Below are 15,475 nucleotides of genomic sequence, written 5' to 3'. Positions count from 1 at the left end.
TTTCAAAGACGTTGGATAATTATATCTCAGAATAAAAAAAAACATTCAATGACTAAAAATAATAAATCATCATAATTGAAACAAAAGAATCAGTTATTTAAAATCAGAAGATATAAATTCCATCTTATCATGTTTAAATACAAATAATAAATAGTGAAAAAGATGAACACATATCTATATTACAAATCTAAAATATAAAAATTAATTTTTTTACTTGTATAATTTCTATTTTTAAGAAATGACATTCATTTCGGTGTTATAATTCAATTATTCATTGGTATGAATTTTGATTTTCAATCACATTTCAAAACGGAATGAAAAGAAAAAGAAAGGAATGAAAAGAATTTAAAATCTTATTATTTGAAATACACAACATTTTTAAGTATTTTCATCGAATCAATAATATTAAAAAATCACAACTATTTCACAAGTTTCCCACGAATGGCATTATTCACTCATTACATTTTGAATTTTGTCCAATGACAGCGGCACCAAGCTGCTGGGATCATAAACTTTTTTATTCACGACAAAATTAAGAATCATATGAATTCAACAACAAAAATAAAAATTGTGCATCACATTTCCTTATGTTTTGTTTTTGAGTAAACACTACAAAATACCAAAAAAATAAGAGATGAAAACCAAGCCATATTTGATCTTAGCATTCTCTCGGGTCTTGACTCTTGACAAGATATGCAGGAAATAAAATGATCATGTTAGGTAAATTAAAAGAAGTGGAAACTATGAAAGAGGTAGGGGAATGGGGATAGAATGTCTGATTATCTGTACTAAGGATTTTCACTCTAACGCAGCAAACAGCCAACAATTGCTTTGTTTAAATTCATCTTCTGTGTTTTACATAAAAATGCAATTTTCCGAGCTCAACTGCTGCTTGTTACCAGTTCTTGTCAGCACCTTCATCAAATTCAGCAGATCCAGTGACTCGAAAATCAAGTTGCTTTTGATGTTTTAAGCGTCGACGTTTATCAAAACTCTCCCAACCTTCAAACTGCGAAGGGAGGTATTATCATGATCATAACAAGTATAGAAGAAAAGTAAACACATATTCCACCCTCAATATTTGACCAATATGAAGCATTATCTTCGTTTGAGATTAATTCCTTCGATAGTCGCCAGTTGAAATATTTGAACCTAGATGACTAGTGGGACTTTGTCGTACTTTTGGACAACAAAGGTTAACCTGTACCCCTTACCCTTTGGCGATGACCTCAGCCAACTCCATGAGGTTTAGGGTTTAGGAGAGGTTCTTGTGATTGGGATTTGAGAACTTGAATTTCAAATAATTTTGAGAATGAAGGACGCAGGATTTTTGAAAAGACGTCAAGTAAGGCACTCTTTGACAAACTATTGTGATAGATGAAGATGTGGAAAGTATTCTGCTCAACTAGTTTTTTTTTTTTTTTGGAAAAAAGAGACAAGCTGAGATTGTGAGGATGGTATTTCAAAATAGCCATTTGACAGAGTAGTAATCAAAATTTTGAGAAAAGAAAAAAAATCGTGGAATGTAACTAGCATAACTCTGAAACAACCACCATAACCATTTCGAAGAAAAGAACAATGAACAAAACAAATTGTTTTTCATTTCTTGGAGAATTTGGAAAAAGGTTAGTGCACTTATGTATGCATGCAGGCACGTGTACATTAGGAGGCTGGGCTTTGAGAAGACGAGTGGTCTTTTAGGTGACTCTTGGGGTACTCTTCATGCTTCACTAAGAATAGAGTTCATATCATAAGAATAAGTCACAGGATTTCCTACAAACTGGACACATTTCAAAGGAGATTGATGTAAGATCATAGTCAAAACAAAAGAATGTATAGCTGGAAGTGCTTTGCACCTGGCGAAGAAGATCCATGGTTATTTCTGTTCCATGAAGATCCAGAGTCGAAAGCTGCAGACACATTCTGAAAAGGTTGCTGGGTAGGGACTTCATTCCATTGTTACTGAGATACAATGCCTACACAGAAGTTAGCACAAAAAACAATTAAACAACCAAAAATTAAATTTTTCACAGTTCAAAGTTTTTAGATGACTTTCTTTTATTATGGAACGAAATAATAACAAAATGTCAGACCTTCAAACTCTTTAAATTGACAAATGTCTCTGGCAACTCAATCAGGAGATTGCATGAAAGATCAACCTGAAAGCAAAATTAAACCCATCGAATCATCATTTTAAATTTTCAGAGAGCAGATTAGTTTTAACCCGAGTGTACTGGTAACATAAGTCATCTGTCTATCCAAACCAACCTAAAATCCATCAAATAAAATTGGGTATGGGTATAATCATTAAGGATACATTTTGATTTACTTATTTGAAACTATGTCTAAATTTAATCAAGAGGATTTCAATTATCATCCTTTCAATTTGGTAATAATTATAAACCCTCAAGTGTCATTTGAAATTCACTCTCCAGATTATTTATCAAATCAAATCCATTTAAGGATAGGGAGGATGAAGAAACACGATTTTGAGGGACAAAGGGAGATATCTTCTGGACAAAATTACGAATGTTTAGGACCAATTCGTGCTGACGCTGATTTGGGACGGTTGGATTGAATAAAACATGATAAAAAATTCAAAGTGGAAAACAACGGAGTTGCTGTGTATTAGCAACCATTTATGTGAGTGTCCATGTACCGCAATAAAAACAATCTATTTTGCCACCACAATCCACAAGATAATAACAAAAACAAACCATGATAGCTTTCCTGAATTCATAAAAATATAGAAGTGGAAAACAAAATATCGAAGAGGGGACAGTGAGGGGTCATACTTCAACAAGAGATATGCATCCCCCTATACTTTGTGGAATATTTTTTAGCCTGCAACAAACAAGATGTATCAACTTGTAGATCAAAGCACATACACTATTTAAAACAAGATCAAAGCACTATATATCTGGTTTTTTTTAAGATTAGTTATCTGATTTGTATTACACTATGCTGGTTATGGTCAAACAGTTGAAAATTCCTGAGAAACAAAAATAAAAAATCAAGGCATGTTTTCCACGTAAAAACAGACTAGAGTATCAGAGATGAATTTCACGATAGGTAAATGCATTTGTAAGAAAGTAAAAATAGCAAGTACAGAGAATATGTAGTAGCCCGAATCCTATTTATTTAAATAAACATTATTAAGTATCTTTAATTAAGTAAATCATGTGTAATTTGGCTTTAGAGTTCGTGTGAGTAAGCCAAGGTGTCGATTGAGTTTTAGTATTTGGTTGACACGCCTGCCGAGCAGGTGTCAAGTGCATGGTAATTGTTGGACACGTTCATGCATGTAAGGTGAGGTGTCTTTGCGCATGCTGCCTAGCGACAGATGTCCGGATGCATGGGATTTGGTTGACACGTTCATGTAGGTAAGTTCCGAGCTGAGGTCAATAAATAGGCCATGGGATTTCTCATTGTGGAGGGGTACTGTGTGTTTAAATGCAAGTTTTAGCTCTCTAGAGCAGCCCGGGAAGGGAAGAGCAGCCAGGGAAGGGAAGATCAGCCCGGGAAGGGAAGATCAGCCAGGAAGGGAAGAGCAGCCCAGAAAAGGAAGAGCAGCCCAGAAAAGGAAGAGCAGCCCGGGAAGGGAAGAGCAGCCAGAAAGGGAAGAGCAACCCGGGAAGGACAGAACAGCCCGGACAGAGCAGCCGGGCAAGCCGACGGTCCGAGAAGGGCAGTCAGGGAGCTCAGTATCGTCAGGGCTGACGACGGACTAGACCCGATTGATAAGATTTCCTGTGGACTAGGATTGCTTTACTAGAGGTACGAAAGTACTATCCGAGATATCCTGGTTGAGTATACATTCTTATATGTGTTGCATGATTATTTGCTGCATTGATATATGTCATATGATGCATGCTATTATGTCACGCTTATTGCTGCATGTTGCATTTCATCTTGAGCCGTATCTCTTTCGAGATAGCCTTTATTGTTGAGCTGTATCTCTTTCGAGATAAGCTATATCTTGTGGGGCCGCTCAGCCCTGTCTTGTGGACGCATGGACACCGAGAGTACACAGTGGCCGACGGGTCCGGAGGGCTTCGGTGATCCGGGACATTTTAGGTCCACGTCTGATCTTGTAGTGGATGCAGTGACCCAGAGGAGTACCGCGCGGCACTATCCACTTGGCGCCTCTAGACTGAGCATATTGAGATCTTTTGTGACTCCTGTTTCTTGACTACCCTGGTATTATATCATAGCATGTGCATTTCATATAGGCTTGTATACTCATGCTTTTGTACTGGGCGTTCTTATCGCTCACGTCCTCGTTTTTCTTTATCTTGGACACCCCACTTCCACGGGGCAGATCTCAGGTTGGATGGCTCAGGAGGAGGAGGAGGACGTTGAGTAGCCATTTGTTTTAGTTATCAGTACTGCTTTGTTTCGAGACAGTTGTACCATTTATTGTTGTTTGAATTATTCTGGACTTCGATTGGGTTGTATATCTATCGTTTGTTGACCTTTTCCGCCATTATCTCTGATTGTAATTAATTAAGTTAATTGCATGCTTAAATCTTGATTAGTAGGTGATTCTGGAACGGGTCACTACATTTATGGTATCAGAGCATGCTTATGATTTTGGGATATAGATTCTGTTTTGGGATTTCCATTGACCATTTTACCATGTTTCCCCATTCTATCTTGTAGCGATGGCTGACCACCTTGGTGATGAGAGTAGTCAGGGGAGTGTAGGTCGTTGGGGTGACCAGGACGATCGTAGGCGTCATCGTGAACATCGTCATCGTCGTGATGGGCCTAGGCGTTTTGAGATGCACCGTTTCATTCAGATGGGGCCTAAGCCTTTAGTCGGTGGTGAGACTCCCGATGTTGCTGAGGATTGGTTAGAGCGCATGGAGAGTTGTTTCCGTGCATTCCAATGCACCGAAGAGCAGCAGATGGAGACCCTTGGTTTTCTTCTCGAGGGCCGTGCGCGCAAGTGGTGGCGATCGACTTCTGCGCCGATAGTCCAGGCTCAGGGTAGGGTGACTTGGGCCGAATTCCGTGCAGCTTTCATGCAGCTATATTTTCCTCCAGCCCTTCGCCAGGCAAAGACGATTGAACTTCTGAATCTTAAGCAAGGGAGTATGTCTGTTGATGCATATCAGCAAAAGTTCTTCGAGTTGTTACCCTTTGCTCCTCATATTAGTGGCAGTTCTGAGACCAAGTATGACCATTTCCTTCAGGGTCTTAACCAGGAGATCTTTGATCGAGTCACTGTCTGCGATAATCCTACTTCTTATGATGGGTTAGTGAACCGGTGTCGCCAGGCAGAGATCAGTCTCCAGCGTGGTAGGTCTATTCTTTCTTCTAGACCTCCGAATACTTTGAGCCCTCGATCTCAGTCTTTCAAGAAGTCAGGTTCTTCTTCTTCTGGATCTGGATCTCGGTCTAGCGGTGTTTTTCGCTTTGGTAAGAAGAAGGTTTCTTGTGTGCATTGTGGGAAGAACCATCCATCGGAGCAGTGCCGATCAGCCGCGGGAGCTTGTTTTCAGTGCGGAGAGATGGGTCATCTTAAGAAGAATTGTCCTCAGTTGCGAGGTGGAGCAGGATCTGGTTCCGGATCTCAGACGACTGTTCAGCAGAGGACACAAGGTCAGGCAGTGGGCGGTTCAAATCTTCGACCTCGTGCCCAAGGTCAGGTATATGCGCTGAATCAGGATCAGGCTGCAGATGAGACAGGGAGAGTCATAGCAGGTACTTTTTGTTTATGCGGTATTCCTGCTTTTGTTCTTATTGATACCGGAGCATCACATTCATTCATTTCCGCACGATTTGTTAAGCGTCATAAGTTACCGTATGTTTCTCTAGACGTCATTCTTTCCGTTTTTACTCCGATGGGTCATTCGGTGTTAGCAAAGCGTCTAGTGATGGGTTGTCCTTTAGATTTTGAGGGCAACGAGTTGACTGCGAATCTTATGATCCTAGAGATGGAAGATTTTGATTGTATTCTGGGTATAGACCTGTTGACTACCTACCGAGCTACTGTGGATTGTTACCAGAAGCTTGTTCAGTTTCATACGACTGAGAGCTCTAGTTGGTTTTTCTATGGTGAGGGAGCGCGACCTCCGATGCCAGTGGTATCTGCTCTGAAAGCCTGTCGTGCTTTAGAGTCGGGCGGGGAAGGCTACCTCATCTATGCGATTGATTCATCCACAAGTAGTGTTGGTACAGATGATATTCCAGTGGTTTGTGAGTTTCCTGATGTTTTCCCAGATGAGATTCCTGGTTTTCCTCCGATTAGAGATGTGGAATTTGGCATCGAATTAATGCCAGGGACTACACCGATTTCTCGTGCCCCCTATCGTCTGGCTCCGTCAGAGATGAGGGAATTGAAGCAGCAATTGCAGGATCTTCTTGATAAAGGTTATATTCGCCCGAGTGTTTCACCTTGGGGAGCTCCAGTCTTGTTTGTCAAGAAAAAGGATGGATCGATGCGATTGTGTATTGATTATCGCCAGCTGAATCGTGTGACGATCAAAAACAAGTATCCATTACCTCGTATTGATGACTTGTTCGATCAGCTTCAGGGTACCTCTGTTTACTCCAAGATTGACTTGCGATCGGGTTATCATCAGATGAGAGTCAGGGATGATGATATTTCCAAGACTGCATTTCGTACTCGATATGGGCATTACGAGTTTCTAGTTATGCCATTCGGATTGACAAATGCGCCAGCGGTGTTCATGGATCTGATGAACCGAGTCTTTCGGGATTTTCTAGATCAGTTTGTTGTGGTTTTCATCGACGATATCTTGATTTATTCTCACAGTGTGGAAGAGCATACCCATCACTTGAGGATTGTGTTGCAGATTCTTCGCGAGAAGCAATTGTATGCTAAGCTGAGTAAGTGCGAGTTCTGGATTAATCGTGTAGTATTCCTTGGTCATGTGATTTCCAAGGAAGGAGTTTCTGTGGATCCTAGCAATATTGAGGCAGTGCTGAATTGGTCACGTCCGACGACAGTGGCCGAGATTCGTAGTTTTCTAGGTCTGGCAGGGTATTATCGTCGCTTCATCATGAATTTCTCTCAGGTAGCTAGACCATTGACGCAGCTTACTCGGAAGGATGTTCCATTTGAGTGGTCATCTGAGTGCGAAGATAGTTTCAGAGAGCTTCGTCGACTTCTGACTTCTGCACCTGTTTTGGCGTTACCGTCAGGATCTGATGGTTTCAGTGTTTACACCGATGCCTCCTTTCAAGGCTTAGGGTGTGTGTTGACGCAGAATGGTCATGTGATCGCTTATGCTTCCAGACAATTAAAATCTCACGAGGAAAAGTATCCTATTCATGATCTAGAATTAGCTGCTATTGTGTTTGCGCTAAAGATCTGGCGTCATTATTTGTACGGTGTTCAGTTTGAAATCTTTACTGACCATAAGAGTCTTAAGTATCTGTTCACTCAGGCTGAGCTGAACATGAGACAACGTCGTTGGATGGATCTACTAAAAGATTATGACTGTGTGATCAAGTACCATCCAGGTTCTGCGAATCTCACAGCCGATGCTCTTAGTCGCAAGGTGAGAGCCTCTGCACTTCAGACCAATGCTATGTCTAGTGCTGTCAAGGATTGTTGTTCGTTGGGGTTTAAATTCAAACATCGGAAAGGTATGGAAAGCATTCGTGTTGCTACCATTTTATCTGAGCCAACTTTGTTCACTCGGATTCGAGATGCTCAGATGTCTGATCTCAAGACTCAGAGATTAGCTCGGTTGGTTGGTGGAGATAGCAATTTCCATTATCAATCTAATGGTCTTCTGTGTTTGTCTAATCGGGTTGTAGTACCAGAGGATGATACTTTGAGGGAAGAGATCTTGTCTCAGGCTCATCGAAGCAAGTTGAGTGTTCATCCGGGAAGCAACAAGATGTATAAAGATTTGAGGACACGATTTTGGTGGAAAGGGATGAAGCGCAGCATTTATCAGTTTGTCTCCAAGTGTCTAGTTTGTCAGCAGGTTAAGGCAGAGCACCGTCGACCGGGAGGATTATTGTTGAACTTACCTATTCCTGAATGGAAGTGGGAGCATATCGCGATGGACTTCATTACTCACTTGCCATTGTCTTCGAGGAACAGTGATGCTATTTGGGTAGTGGTGGATCGACTCACCAAGTCTGCTCATTTTCTGCCATATAACCGTGATTTCACTTTCGATCGTATGGCTCATAGTTGTCAAGGGCGCAAGGCGCACCGAGGCGCACAAGGGCTCTGGAGCCTGAGGCGCAAGGCGCAAAGCGAGGCGCGCGCCTTACCGAAGCAAGGCGCACATTTTTATTTTTTTAAAAAAATATATTTAGCTTAGAATAATATATTAAAATATGAAATAATTAAGTCGCAATGTCACACAAAACAACAAATAATTGATAAGTTCATAACAATAAGTAACACAATTAAAATTCTTCAATCATCCTGAGAAGTTATGTTTGGGGTTGGTCTGCGCTTTTACATTTTAAGTTGCTATTAAAAAAAAACCGAGAAGTTGCATTTTCAAAATGCAACTTCTCTGTTACTGAATTTGTTTTTTAAAAAAAGCAACTTGAGTGCGCCTAAGGCGAGCCCGAGAGCCTTTCCAAGGCGAGCCCAGGCGCGCGCCTGGGCGAGCCTTTGTGAATCGTTGCGCCTGGGACGGCCCCAGGCGCAACGCCCACGCCTGGTGGCGCCTCTCGCCTCAAGGCGAGAGCGCCTGGGCTCGCCTTTGTGAATCGTTGCGCCTGGGACGGCCCCAGGCGCAACGCCCACGCCTGGTGGCGCCTCTCGCCTCAAGGCGAGAGGCGCTCGCCTTTGACAACTATGGTATGGCTCGATTGTATATTCAAGAGATTTTACGTTTGCATGGAGTGCCAGTCAGTATTGTTAGTGACAGAGATCCTCGTTTTACCTCACGATTTTGGGGGTAGTTTCCAGTCAACATTGGGTACTTCACTAAGTTTGAGTACGGCTTATCATCCAGAGACCGACGGTCAGACAGAGAGGACTATCCGTACACTTGAGGATATGTTGCGAGCTTGTGTTATGGATTTCGGAACCGCTTGGCAGGATCATTTGCCTTTGATTGAATTCGCGTACAACAACAGCTATCATCGTAGTATTGGTATGGCACCATTTGAGGCGTTGTATGGGCGACGTTGTCGTACTCCATTGTTCTGGGACGAAGTTGGGGAACGACATGTTGAGGGACCAGAGTTAGTCCAGCAAGCTATTGATAAGGTTGCAGTAATCAAGAAGCGGTTTAAGACTGCTCAGGATCGACAGGCTAGTTATGCGAACACCAAGCGTCGACCCCTTCAATTTCAGCCAGGTGAGAAAGTGTTTCTCCGAGTTTCGCCTTTTCGCAGGATTTTGAGATTTGGTCTCAAGGGTAAGCTATCTCCAAGATTTATTGGTCCCTTTGAGATATTGGAAAGCGTGGGAGATTTGGCTTACAGACTTGCATTGCCGCCGTACCTATCAAGTATTCATGATGTGTTCCACGTATCTTTGTTGAGACGATATGTAGCAGATGAGTCTCACATCTTACATCCCTCTGAAGTTCAACTTGATTCGGATTTGTCTTACGTGGAACGACCAGTTCGGATTCTCGATCGAAAAGACAAGGTGTTGCGGAATAAGATCATTCCTCTTGTCTTAATTCAGTGGCAGCGCAGAGGCACTGAAGAAGCCACTTGGGAGTTAGAGAGCCGTATGCGTTCAGAGCATCCAGAGCTCTTTTGAGTTGTACTGTAGTTGTACTATGGATGTATATGTGTTTTTCCGTTGTAAACCAAACATCGGTTGTATTCAACAGTATTTGAGCTGTTTATCGATGCTGTGATTTCGTTTCGTTCTTCTTCTAGTCTGATTTCGAGGACGAAATCTTTTTAAGTGGGGGAAAATGTAGTAGCCCGAATCCTATTTATTTAAATAAACATGATTAAGTATCTTTAATTAAGTAAATCATGTGTAATTTGGCTTTAGAGTTCGTGTGAGTAAGCCAAGGTGTAGCCGAGGTGTCGATTGAGTTTTAGTATTTGGTTGACACGCCTGCCGGGCAGGTGTCAAGTGCATGGTAATTGTTGGACACGTTCATGCATGTAAGGTGAGGTGTCTTTGCGCATGCTGCCTAGCGACAGATGTCCGGATGCATGGGATTTGGTTGACACGCTCATGTAGGTAAGTTCCGAGCTGAGGTCTATAAATAGGCCATGGGATTTCTCATTGTGGAGGGGGTACTGTGTGTTTAAATGCAAGTTTTAGCTCTCTAGAGCAGCCCAGAAAGGGAAGAGCAGCCCGGGAAGGGAAGATCAGCCCGGGAAGGGAAGAGCAGCCAGAAAGAGAAGAGCAACCCGGGAAGGACAGAACAGCCCGGACAGAGCAGCCGGGCAAGCCGACGGTCCGAGTAGGGCAGTCAGGGAGCTCAGTATCGTCAGGGCTGACGACGGACTAGACCCGATTGATAGGATTTCCTGTGGACTAGGATTGCTTTACTAGAGGTACGAAAGTACTATCCGAGATATCCTGGTTGAGTATACATTCTTATATGTGTTGCATGATTATTTGCTGCATTGATATATGTCATATGATGCATGCTATTATGTCACGCTTATTGCTGCATGTTGCATTTCATCTTGAGCCGTATCTCTTTCGAGATAGCCTTTATTGTTGAGCTGTATCTTTTTCGAGATAAGCTATATCTTGTGGGGCCGCTCAGCCCTGTCTTGTGGACGCATGGACACCGAGAGTACACAGTGGCCGACGGGTCCGGAGGGCTTCGGTGATCCGGGACATTTTAGGTCCACGTCTGATCTTGTAGTGGATGCAGTGACCCAGAGGAGTACCGCGCGGCACTATCCACTTGGCGCCTCTAGACTGAGCATATTGAGATCTTTTGTGACTCCTGTTTCTTGACTACCCTGGTATCATATCATAGCATGTGCATTTCATATAGGCTTGTATACTCATGCTTTTGTATTGGGCGTTCTTATCGCTCACGTCCTCGTTTTTCTTTATCTTGGACACCCCACTTCCACGGGGCAGATCTCAGGTTGGATGGCTCAGGAGGAGGAGGAGGACGTTGAGTAGCCATTTGTTTTAGTTATCAGTACTGCTTTGTTTCGAGACAGTTGTACCATTTATTGTTGTTTGAATTATTCTGGACTTCGATTGGGTTGTATATCTATCGTTTGTTGACCTTTTCCGCCATTATCTCTGATTGTAATTAATTAAGTTAATTGCATGCTTAAATCTTGATTAGTAGGTGATTCTGGAACGGGTCACTACAGAATAACATCAAGAAACACATCAAATTAATTCTTCAAGAATAATGGTAACAGATAAATAGCCAAATATAATTCAGTTGGTTCTTCGGGGCTTTGGGCTGCTTACCTATTATTCTCAGCTTTTAAAACCTGAAGCTCTGTCAGAAGACCTATTTCAGATGGGATGCACATCAACTGATTGTTTGCAATGTGAAGGTGCCTCAAGCATGTCAAAGCACCAACTTCAGAAGGCAATAAAGTCAAACTGGATCAAGGAAAAGAAGTAAAAAACCTTTAGAATAACCGAACAAAATCACCAGATATATAAAAAGAAAATTTCAAAAAGAGATTTAACAAATACATAACTGAGGAGGAGCGAACAAAAAAATCACTTTCCTTTAATATGAGAAACCATTCGTGTAATATAATAAATAAATGAAGCTACTACAACATTTCCTCCCGTATTTAAAAAATAAATAAATTTGAATGAGATGCTGCAAGAATTAATGGTAGTAGAAATACTAAATATTCATAGAGCCGGCAGATTGCACACCCAAGCTTTTGGTTTTACTTTGATTCCTAAAGTAAATATGACCGAGTTCCCCTTCATTGTTGATCTGTATGATCTGTTTCACTCCTTCCCCTTCTTTCCACAGGCTGTACTCTTTCATTATGCTGGATGAGTATGAGGATACGTAAATAAATTTTATTCTGGAATTAATGAAATCAATTTCATATCTTCTTAGTTTTCATTTCTTATCAGAGCTTAGAAAAAACTACAGGTGTTTCTCCACCGTAGAGCCGTTGCTTCATAGTCTGCTGTTTTATATCTAAGATAATAACCACAAGAGAAGCAGGACAAGAAACTGAGAAGAACAATGAAAAGCACAAAATATAATAGAAATCTACTGATGCAAGCAATCAAGCATAGAGGAACCAAAATTACTAAAATAGTACTCCGTGAAACACAGATAGTATGAATACACGTACTTGTTTTGGTTCAGAGATAGAACAGTTAGAGACTTCAGAGATACAATTCCTTCCCACTTTACAGAGTTGTCCGATAAATGATTTCCACTAACAAGCAATTTCTACAGGAGTGTGAGTACATTAATGAGGCAAAGGAACAAGCACAGCCCTTGATAAATTTATAGCAAGCATTTGAAGGTGAGGGAAAATAAAGTTTTGTTGACCTGTAAAGAGTTTAAGCAGCCAATTGCAATTGGCACCTCATGCAATGAATTGTTGCTCAAATCAAGGACTCTAGCGGAAGGTTTACAAGTCCATACTTCTTCAGGTATTGTCTTGCATATCCCAATAGAAAAGTGTGAACTTGCATAAACTGATATAAGCATGATACTAAATGAAATGAAGATCAGTTAAAGTACTTTATTGTAAATTCAAGCAAAATTTTGCGAAATCACGTTTTTTTTTTCAATTTGAAACAAATGAACAAAATTGACAGTTTCCAAAGCATGTAGGGCGGAATTTGCCAGAACTAAATAGGTGAATACTCCAGTTGTATAAAAAATAATTAACCCTTCAGCAAATAGCATTTTATGCCGACTTCAACCACTTGGCTAAATGACTTGCCAAGTTAAAGAATCCAATCCAACCATATGATCCTGATCCCTCCACACAATGGACATATTTGCATTTAATGCTCCCAACTACACTCTTTCATCGTTATTCAGGGAAACATTTCAACAAAATCCATGCCTGATGGAGTAATTCGACATTATTCTAGATTATATATCATCGAGATTTCCTCTTAAATCTTATGAAGAGATGAATAAACTTACCATGATTATGTTTCAAAAAAAGATGGATAAAACAATTTATTTATTCATGGTAAATGCATCCAATGATAATGAATCTTCAGAAATAAACAATTGAGTCAAGATGTCTCTAGTTCCGCATTAAAAATAACATATATGTACCGTGAGACCACAATCAGCCAGTGCAATAACCCCGATCGCCTTCCACCGTTCAACTTGGCTCTTTTTGACCGAATCCCCACTTACTTTCTTTTTTCTATCAGCTGTATCAGCCAGCATTCTGACACTGGGCACCACAACCGCCTCCTTTTAAATCGGACCATCCTGCTCAACAAGGACCGATGTAACATACATACAGTTAACGAACCAAGCAAAACATCAATTTACTTCGCTCGACACCAATTTGAATCACCAAATCTATTACCATGAAAGAATCATAACTCAACACCAATTTGAATCTCCAAATCAATTCAATTTGAATCTCCAAATCAATTACCATGAAAGAATGATAACTGAAGACCTTTTCTTTTTGCGTAATTGTTTACTGATAGAAACTTTAGTAACTCTTCTCCACCACTTTATTCCAGGAAAAAAAAGGGAACACGGAGGTATCAATTAACACCGTTCTGAGATGCATACCCCTTGGTGAAGGCCCTGGGACGCCATGAGCATGACCTTGGATCCATCACTGATCTCCGCCGACGCCACGGTGACTTCGTCAGGCAAAACTCTTCCTGAACAACGCACAAATACTGAAACCGTATCGAACCCAGCTAGCAGATCCACGTTCCACAAACAGATGAAAATAAATCTAATACGGCAAAACAAATAAATAAAACCTTTGTAGATGAGCTTTTGGCCACGAGGGAGGACATTGGTGAGCGGCTGAAGGAGAGATTTGAGGTCTTTGATAGTGGAGTCTGCGGCGATTTCAATCTGTATGGATCGGCCACTGAACTTTACATTCACCTTCATTTTCTTACGACCCCGACTGCTTTAACCTTTCACTCTCCTCCAACACTGCTTGCGTGCCAATGTGTCTGAGTGTGTGTCCGATAACAGGCATGTGCGGCCAATTGGTCACGAGATGCCGAAAGGGATTAAGGTGGCGGGTCGGTCCACGATCCCAACACAACCTACTTATTTCAAATGAGGTGACTTGTCTAATAATTTTAGATGTAATTTCATGAGTTGGGCCGGATCGGCTCGTATCAGAGAGGTTGGATCAGTCGGCCTATGATCGTCAACTCGAAACAAACTATTTTATATGACACGACGAATCAATTGAATCGAATCTACTTCATTTTGACATCTCTAATTATCAATGATTGGTTTGGAAACTGTTGTATTAAGTTCGAGCATTTACACATCTCACGCCAATCCATTGAATGACTGCAGCAACTACATCCCTTAAAAACACGTACTCGCTTCCAAATTTAAACCTTAGCCATGTTTATTTCAACACGTTTGTAAAATATATCATTTTATGTCAATTAGTCTTTCTTGAAAAAAATTTAAATGTTGGTTGTTGGCATTATGATTAACATCGATCTACAATTGATTGGTCATATCATCTTTCCGTGCATTAGAATTTATTTGTTGTTGTTCTTGAGTGTCAAATATTTTATCGAAGTTAATTGGTATCTTCATAAACTTGTTCTAATGAAGATGATGAAACTTTACTATACGGTTCAACAAAAAAAATATTCAGAACGATTATCCTTATGAAGAAAATTGTTTAGTCGGGCACAAGTTAATACAACCCCTTGTGTTATGCGTGGAAATGAAATAACTGTTTTGAATATATTTGAATCGCGATTTAAATATATCAAATAATTACTCAATAACATTCCTCGAATAAGTATAACAAAAATTCAACAAATCTTTTGCATCTTTAGATAGACGATCTTGGTTGGTGAATTCTTGGAGACTATAGTGCAAACCTTGAAAATGAGCCAAGCATTAACGTCGGACTGGATATCTACCATCCACTAACAAAAATTATTTACTTATCAAATCATATTTTAATAATCAAATAACCGACTAATAACATATATAATCTTAAAAATTACAAAAAAATATAAAAAATAACATATATGATGAAAAAATACGTCGTGACACTTTAAAGCCCATTATTTATTGATGGCAAAAAGTTGTGTGAGACGGTCTCACGGGTCGTATTTGTGAGACGGATCTCTTATTTGGGTCATCCATGAACGGTCTCACATGAGATCCACTCTTTATTGATAAAACATCATCAACATGTTTGAATCATGAACATATCCTTCCCACCCAATAACGTACATGAATTCTAAATCAAATTTATAAGCTGCTAAAATATTTTGAGAAATTATTATGTGAAAAAACTTTTTTTCTTCTCAACCCACGACCAACCCGAGCACGACACGGGTCAACCCGCCTAAACCTCCGACCCGTGTGAGCTGGCTCGTGGC

The 15,475-nt window shown here is 40.7% G+C and overlaps 1 protein-coding gene across 1 annotated transcript; it reads right to left on the bottom strand.

Moving 5' to 3' along the window:
* Nucleotides 1–562: 562 nt before the first annotated feature.
* Nucleotides 563–14,152, bottom strand: LOC140836272 (LRR repeats and ubiquitin-like domain-containing protein At2g30105). The gene is given in 10 exon segments (XM_073201666.1): nucleotides 563–1,009; nucleotides 1,857–1,976; nucleotides 2,094–2,159; nucleotides 2,796–2,844; nucleotides 11,372–11,509; nucleotides 12,235–12,335; nucleotides 12,438–12,548; nucleotides 13,185–13,346; nucleotides 13,662–13,756; nucleotides 13,862–14,152. Coding segments are annotated over 10 exon segments (1,092 nt in total). The 5' UTR covers nucleotides 13,998–14,152; the 3' UTR covers nucleotides 563–895.
* Nucleotides 14,153–15,475: the final 1,323 nt, after the last annotated feature.

This window comes from Primulina eburnea, chromosome 1 (assembly GCF_022965805.1).
Source record: "Primulina eburnea isolate SZY01 chromosome 1, ASM2296580v1, whole genome shotgun sequence".
Classification (NCBI taxonomy): Eukaryota; Viridiplantae; Streptophyta; class Magnoliopsida; order Lamiales; family Gesneriaceae; genus Primulina; species Primulina eburnea.
This window is presented reverse-complemented; position numbering and strand designations above follow the sequence as displayed.